Genomic DNA, 7,871 nt, shown 5'->3' on the forward strand with positions numbered 1-7,871 from the left:
TTTTTTTTGAGATGAACACGTGTAGGTAATCACCATGTGGTTGGTACATAGTGTAGACCTCTCAGTGACAGGCGAAACTAATCGCTGCATTAGACATGGTCTCTGGGCAGGATTATTTATGAGAATAAAACACAGCCAACGTCTATGACTCTATCACTTTATGTTCAAATCCAAATAATGATCTCATGTTGTACGCACGTATACGTACTAGTACATCGTATAGATAGATGGAAATGGATGACAGAAATAAAAGACCGTTGATGTACATGTACGTACACAAAGCCATGGCTTCCAGGCTTCCAACGTGTTTGTTGCATTGACGGTTGTGGTCCCACTAGGCGCCAGCGCCATCCACCGTCTGGTCGGGGCTCGCCATGGCCACGGCCGCGCAGCGCTTGGCGGCTGGCCGGAGTCACGCCCGCGTCAGCGCCTAGTGGCTTCCCTCTCGCGCCTGAGCGTGGCCCGCCGGAGTCACGCCCGCGTCACGTCGTGGCCGGCTGGAGCCAGTTAGCCGGGACCGCTCCTTGCCGGTGACGCGCTACGTCCGCGCCAAAGCCGCTTCCGCTCGGTTCTGCAGCAGGTCGCGACCGCTCCTTGCCGGTGACGCGCTACGTCCGTGCTAGAGCCGCTCCCGCTCGCCTGCAGCAGGTCGAGGTCGCGCCTGCCCGCGCAGTGGCCTCCCATCGCCGTCGTGGTGCCGGTGTCGTCCCACGCCGACTTTGGTTGGAACGGCTCGGCCTTTCGGCCGTCGTGAGGGCATCGTCGGGCACACCGCTGCCGTCACTGAGTCCAAGCCAGCCAGGTCGTGCCCACTCCGCCAAGGAGCAGCCGGTTGTGGCCGCATCGCGTAAGGATGCGCCAGGCCATAGCCTCACCGATGCCACTAGGGTCACGTCCGCGCTAGGATCGTGACTTGCCAGGGATGTGCCCTTGCCATGGCCGCCCCCACGCAGAGGCTGAGCGCATTGCCAGAGCAGCGTTCGATGCCGGGATATGCTCTCACCGGAGCAACATCCGAGGCGGGCCGGGCTCGCCGAATTAGGACTGCGCCCGTACCGTGGTCGGGGCAGCGCCCGCACGCCAAGAAGCGTCAAGCCAGGGACGTGCCATGGCCGCGCTCTGGATGGGTTGTGCTCGCGCACCAGGGATGCCAAGGAAGTATAATATGTAGTAACCTGCCAGTTCCTTTGGAGAGCAAACAGAATCACCTTATACCGGCGTTCTAGGCCTTCTGCGCGCGCTCGTCGGCGATGAGCGGTTCGTTGTTGCCGAGTGGTCGCTCACGGTCGCCGCGACTGACGTGCACCACGGTGGTTCCTCGCCAGACTCTACACCGCCCACCATGGGATGTCGTCTCCGCCGTGCCCATGCAGGTCCCGAACCTGCGGCCTTCGTGCGCTCGATGGAGATTAGCCATCGCCGGTTACAATCAGACTGCCATGACCGAAACCGCTCGGTGGAGAGCAAAGGTGCTGATAACGTTTTGAAGTACTCAGTGGCAAAGAGAGTTCAGAGAGAGACAAATGACAGTTCTATATTTTATTGCAGGGAGAACTCTGTTTATATACAGGTGAAGGGGTGCGTTCTCAAGGGGTGTCCCTTGGGAATTATCTGTCGCACCCCTTGGATTGATCACAAATACAATATTTTGTAACAGAAGGGGCATGGAAACTGCGGCAAGATCCATCTTGTCGTGTTTGCACACATGCCCTGACCGATCGTGACTTGTCACCCGCCGATCTGTCCATTTCAGTTTTCAATGGATAAGCAATTTTGTAACCTAAGTCTAGCTAATAGTTTGCCTATTAGTTACTTTTAATAAAATTAGCTAATAGTTAATTAGCTATTTATTAGTTAGCTAATTTTACTAGCAACTTTTTAGCCAACTAACTATTAGCTCTAGTACATTCAAAGTGCTAACTAGTTTGCTAATAACCTGTTTCAGTTATTCCACTAGTTCGAGCTCCACGAGCAGCAACGTCTAAATATTCTCACTTGCCATTTCTTCACGTCATAGTCTGCGACCACGCTGTTGTTTCATCAGATAGAGATTTGAGCGTGTTCTTGAGCTGTGACTCCGCTGTTTTGTTTCGTGCGCTCTTTTCTTGACTCGTGTGCATGTTGTTGCTGCAAAGTGGGTTCTTGTGTGTGTGTTGCTACTCCCCCCTTACTCTTGTGCTTTGGTTAAGATCATCTGTGTAAGGTGTGAGAGACTCCAACTTTTGAAAATTCCTCACAAAGGGGATTTGAGATAAGGAAGAAAATCGTGGTATTCAAGTTTGATCTTTGAATCACTTGAGAGGGATTGAGTGCAACCCTTGACCAAAAGAGGTCACCACAACGTGGAGTAGGCATTGGCTGAACCACAGAATAAAATCGATGTGTCTATTGCCATGTACTTTATTGTGATTGTTGACTTCTTTAGTTCTCATATTCACTTGTGTTATTGCTCCTAAGTTTGATATACATATAAAAGAAGCAATCAAGTGAAGAGTTCTCCTCTCTCTTCATCTCTACTCACAACAAGTTGGCTTTAGTTCTCACTAACACTTGTTATAAACCAAGTTTGTGTTGTTTAGAGTTGATTTTTCCCATAATCACCTATTCACTCTGCTCTAGGTGCTCTCACAAACAACGTGAACAAGGCCACATTTGTCTTCCTTAGGAAACTATGTTTCTCAAATACCGCTTAGATGCTTCTGTAGGTTGGGTTTTATATTCTTCTATCTACGATTTTCTCGTAGTGAATTTATAGGATATGTCATATTTAGGTAGGTTTGGATCTCACCGTGAGGTAATACCCTACATCCAATGTTTTAATGGTCATTGATATGTTATGTTCTCATATGCTTTCTTGGGGCTCTCCCACCTCTCCTTATATAGTCCAAGGAGGTGGGCGGTTTCTAATTTGGTAACCTAGTTCTATGAGAATCTAATTCTCCTTACCCATTAGTATTCTATCCTAACTGTTTAGGACTCTATCTTGTTTGTTGTGATATTGTTCCTCTAATAATATCTTTGCCATATTTGTACTTCTCGAGCCCTCCTCATATTAGATCTCCGAAAAATCACGACGACCAAATTCAGGGACTCTAGATAGGAGACAACTCCGACGAGTGGGTCATATGCATCCGTCGCTACGATTCTCACTAGGACTTGGTGCTTGCGCGGACAAGGAATAAAGTCCTGATCGAACTCGGGGAAGACGGTTCTAACGTCCGGGGTCAAAAAATCAGCCCACGGACCAAAGAAAAATAAAAACCTTTTTGAATTTCCAGAAAAGAATTTAAATCCAAATTAAATTTTTAGATGGAAATTTGAATTCATATATACAAGAATAATGCTCCAGCATGCAGCGCACAAACAAAATTACTTTAAAAACATTCTTTAAAAAATGCATAGTTCATATAAAAGTCCTCTGATTCAAATAAATCATATGATATATTTTTGTTTAAATTTGAAAGCAGAATTTTGGATGTTACATATGAGTTGGAAGGAGGATTTTCTTAAATACCTTGTTGTGATATCCTAATTTGAATCGACTCTTCTCAGGGACGTCGCGTACAAACAAGACAAACAATCAGACATACATCAATATATTACACTAGCTCACACTTTATCCCTAATTGATTAATTAGCTCACACATATTGTCGATGGTGGTAATCATCCTAGCCCCTTTTTAATTAGGGATATGGTTCCAACCATGACCTAGGGTTCTCCGATCTAGGCATTCAACCGTGGGCCCGCGACCTTAGTCCAAGTACAAACTGATGCATTGTGCCGAACAGATCTAACACTAAAATATTTCAGGTTGTATCATATTTGGACTGTTTTTTATTTATTTAGGTTAGTCCATCAAACCGGACCCAAATGTAGGCTAGACGAAGGTATTAATAGACCTAAAATCAAATAGATTCTTACGTCTTTGGTAGAAGCGATACAACTCCTTTCTTTAGGTGCCGTTCGGTTTTTACGGAACGGAGGCCTAGAACAATTCCTAACTGGATTTCTTCTCTAAGTTATATAAGTTTTGATTAGCTGGAACGATTTCAAATCCATTACTGGACAAACGAACAAGCCCTTATAGAGATACTATTCGCCCCGTTTCTATACGACAAACATATATGGTTACTGTTGTTTGTTTGCTAAAGAACTATTAATTTCATTTTTTTTGAGCTACTTTGAATATAAACCTCTTTTTCCTAAATCCACACATAATTTAAACAATGGTTGCTTAAAGACTGTCAATAAGTTTGATCCCCCCCCCCTTCTCACCAAAAATATGCGTAAATATATACCATTCATTTCGGAACGAAGAGCCGTTAGTACAGTGAAGGTGCCATGGGATCTGATATATATATTCTCCCCACTTGGTGTAATCTAGTTTGCCGTTGGATATTTTGATATGATAACGGAAAGCGCTAAGCAGCAGCGGCCAGCATTTGTTCTTTGCCCACTTCCCTCCCTCCAGGCTCCAGTCCGGTCCTGATCTCTGTCCAGCTAGCTAGCTAGCGCCTCCAGCCGTCCAGCCAGCGGCGGCGCGACGATTCTTCCCTCCCCGGCCGGAAGCCCCCGCACGCCGCCGCCCCTGCAGGTTAGACTAGACCCCCTCGCTCCGCCCCTCTTCCATTCAGCATCCGTTTGTCATGTACCGCCTGTGTGCGCGCGGCTGTTTGATCTCTTCCTATCGTTGACTTGGATTGGATCCTGCTCGCGCTCAACCAACGGCCAGCGCATTGCGCCGCCGCATCCAGCATGGTTCCCTTCCCCTTCCTTCTCACGGTTGTCGGGGTGGGGGATGTATAGAGATGCATAGAGTAGTAGTAGTTTCCATCCTGTACAACACAGAACAGACACAGTCATGGCATTGCATACTCAGCAATGCTTATCTCCTCGTCTTCCTTATCACCAGTAGCTAGCTTGTGTGGATGGTTGGCCGGCCTTGACGACCCCTGGCTGTCAAAAAAAAGAGAGCAAATGCTGGTATATATATATTGAGGTGGGAGCTACCTGTCGATGCAGCCATCCTTTACTTGTCTTTGCTTGTTTTTATCCCCCCCACAAAGCAAGACTTTTTGACCAAATATAATGGCAGCTGAAAAATGAGGAGCACATTGCAGCGCTTGTGTTTGTTCAGGAAAGTGCACGCTACGTACGTACAGTAAAAAACAAAGCAGTTCTTCTTCTTCTTCTTGTACAGGCAATCTGAGTTGTCTCTGGCAGAGATGGATAGGCTCGACGGCTCTGCCCGCCTCCTGCTCGTCTCTGATCTGGACCAGACGATGGTGCGTGCGTGCGTGCAGTGCGTGTTCCTTTTTTGTTGCCGGCCGCGCGTGTTTGTTTCACAAGCTTCATTACTCGCAGATCGACCATGATGACCGGGAGAACCTGTCGTTGCTGAGGTTTGAGGCGCTGTGGGAGGCGGAGTTCGCCCAGGACTCTCTGCTGGTCTTCTCCACGGGGAGGACGCCGGTGAGCTACAAGGGCTTGCGGAGGGACAAGCCTCTGGTGACGCCGGACGTGACCATCATGTCCGTGGGGACCGTGATAGCGTACGGCGAGGAGATGGTCCGTGACGTCGGCTGGGAGGAGCGGCTGGACAGCGACTGGGACAGGGCCGTCGTCGTGGAGGAGACGGCTAGGCTGCCCCAGTTGACGCGCATGCAGCCGGAGAGGAACCAGGGTCCCCATAAGGTGAGCTTCTTCGTCGACAAGCAGGGTGCTCAGGAAGTGATGGACTATCTCCCCAAGAAGCTGGAGAGACGTGGGGTGGATGTGAAGATAGTCTACAGCAGCGGGAACGCCCTGGACGTGTTGCCACGAGGTGCAGGCAAGGGGCAGGCGCTGGTGTACCTGCTCAAGAAACTGGATTCCAACGGGAAGCCGCCCAAGAACACCCTCGTCTGTGGCGACTCCGGAAACGACGCCGAGCTATTCGGTGTGCCGTCTGTACATGGAGTCATGGTGAGCTAGTAGCTGAAGTTCATGTTCAGCTCTGTCTGTCTGATGTTCAGGTCCATGCATGCATTAATATATTGTTTCATCAGGTCTGCAACGCCCAAGAGGAGCTGGTCCAGTGGTACCAAGAGAACGCGAGGGACAATCCTAGGATCATCCAGGCGACCGAGAGATGCGCTGCCGGGATCATGCAGGCCATCGGGCACTTGGGGCTAGGGCCCAACGTCTCTGCGAGAGACCTTGTTGGGTTCCCTGCTTATTATCCCAACAACAACAAGAAGGGGGCAGCTGCCACCGCTAAGCCCGCAGATGTGGTGGTGAGGTTCTACGTCCTCTACGAGAAGTGGCGGAGGGGGGAGCTCCCCAGTTCGAATTATTTTTCTTCTTCGTCAGCCATGCGCTACTTGAAAAGCATCACTGTGAGTATGTAGTGCTCAGAGTACTGGGGGATCTAGAAGACGAACGACGCACTCCATGATAGATCATTTCTCTCTCTCTCTTTGTTCTGTTCTGTAGCATCCGAACGGTACAATCATTCACCCTTGTGGATCGGAGCGTTCTCTTCACGCGTCTGTTGACGCTCTGCTGAGTTCTTGCTACGGGGACAAGAAGAACTTCCGGGTGTGGGTGGACAGGCTGGTGACATCGCCCATCGGCACAAGCAGCTGGTTGGCGAGGTTCGATAGCTGGGAGATGGAAGGTACGTACGTGTGCCTTGCCTTCATCACATCACATCACATCACATACATATATATGCTACTTCTTTCATGCATGCCTGCCATATATATATTCTCCTCCTCAGGTGGCGTTCGGTACTGCTGCCGCACTACTATTCTGCTCAACATCAAGGTGTGTCGATCTGCTAGCAGCTGGTTCTTGCTGTTGCTTAGTCAGTTTCGGCGTGCACCTGTACGTAATTGTTTGTTTTTGTTCTAACTACTACCTCGCTCTATCTGCTTCAACGACGACTCAGCCTGAGAGTCCAGAGGGCCTCGAGCTCACACACATCCACAAGACCTGGGTCCAAGGGCACTCTGCAGGGCCAGGGAGTGCGCTCGTCTTCTAGACTAAATCAGTCAAACGCGAAGCAGCATGTCTTGTTCAATTAATTTCCAGAGAGAAAGAATCCATCCAAATGTACGACAGACAGACAGACAGACAGACAGACATGCCCAATGCTGGGTACTTCCATATTCCATATGTACAACAAAACAAAACAAAAGATGTCCCGATGCTGGGTACTTCTCATGAATTATTAGCTGAAGCTCTTGTCTTGGATTTTTCATATTTGCAGAATGTAGTTTCCAGTGTGGCCCAATGCCATCATTCAGAATGCTAGCTGAAAAGTTAGCGCTGTTATTTGTACTTCACAAGAAAGGAAAAGAGATACATTTTAGGTTTCAATATTTTGTCTTAAATTTGTTGTCTGTTCTTTCACTGGATTTTGAAGACGCGGAATTATGTATGCTCATGCATGTATGATGCTCTGAAAAAGTAAACGACTCCTGACGTCAAGATGTGGTGCTGGTCCTGGCCGCCTGGGGCAGCTAACGTGGTGGCCGTGGACGCGTCGGCGGTGGAGGCCGAGGCCGAAGCCCTGCCGCCGATGTCGCTGCTCCGGCTGGCCACAGGTTCCGCATGCTGCTGTTCAAGCTGAGGAGACCAAGACTCCAGCAGCGGACGGGGCCGGGCCCGCTCAGGCGCCAAGGCTGCCGGCGGTGGTGAGCCGGAATTGGAGCGTGCTGGGTGCTGTGGCACTGACATGGTGGCGAGATGAGAGGAAGCGCGAGCTGAGCAGGCAGAGATAGATGAGAGATGAGCAACTCCAATAGTTAGGTAAACTTTAGCTCTCTAAATTACAGATTTAAGAAGTTGCTAAATAACTTTGAGAGTAAAAAATGTGAGTTCTCCA

The 7,871-nt window shown here is 49.1% G+C and overlaps 1 protein-coding gene across 10 annotated transcripts; it reads left to right on the plus strand.

Annotated features, from left to right (window-relative positions):
• The first annotated feature begins 4,388 nt into the window (after positions 1-4,388).
• On the plus strand, positions 4,389-7,377 carry LOC542661 (sucrose-phosphatase). Of its 10 annotated transcripts, none has more exons than NM_001112182.1 (7): positions 4,421-4,595; positions 5,202-5,286; positions 5,366-5,965; positions 6,049-6,378; positions 6,476-6,659; positions 6,762-6,808; positions 6,933-7,211. In NM_001112182.1, exons 2-7 carry the CDS (start codon positions 5,227-5,229, stop codon positions 7,023-7,025), a joined length of 1,314 nt encoding a protein of 437 aa, NP_001105652.1. In that variant the 5' UTR covers positions 4,421-4,595; positions 5,202-5,226; the 3' UTR covers positions 7,026-7,211. The 10 variants fall into 10 exon arrangements, with proteins under 10 accessions (XP_008662328.1, XP_020400843.1, NP_001105652.1 ...); XM_035963231.1 differs by having other exon boundaries at positions 4,440-4,595; positions 5,225-5,286; positions 6,933-7,377; XM_035963229.1 differs by having other exon boundaries at positions 4,455-4,595; positions 5,179-5,286; positions 6,933-7,377.
• The last annotated feature ends 494 nt before the right edge of the window (positions 7,378-7,871 follow it).

The sequence above is a fragment of the Zea mays genome, chromosome 10 (genome assembly GCF_902167145.1).
Source record: "Zea mays cultivar B73 chromosome 10, Zm-B73-REFERENCE-NAM-5.0, whole genome shotgun sequence".
NCBI classification, from domain to species: domain Eukaryota; kingdom Viridiplantae; phylum Streptophyta; class Magnoliopsida; order Poales; family Poaceae; genus Zea; species Zea mays.

Excerpts from the sequence above, each read along its gene's own strand:
- LOC542661 (XM_008664106.4), top strand. The coding sequence starts at position 5,227 with ATGGATAGGCTCGACGGCTCTGCCCGCCTCCTGCTCGTCTCTGATCTG. Across the intron at positions 5,287-5,365 it reads CTGATCTGGACCAGACGATG|ATCGACCATGATGACCGGGA; the intron begins GTGCGTGCGTGC and ends CATTACTCGCAG. Across the intron at positions 6,379-6,475 it reads GCTACTTGAAAAGCATCACT|CATCCGAACGGTACAATCAT; the intron begins GTGAGTATGTAG and ends TCTGTTCTGTAG.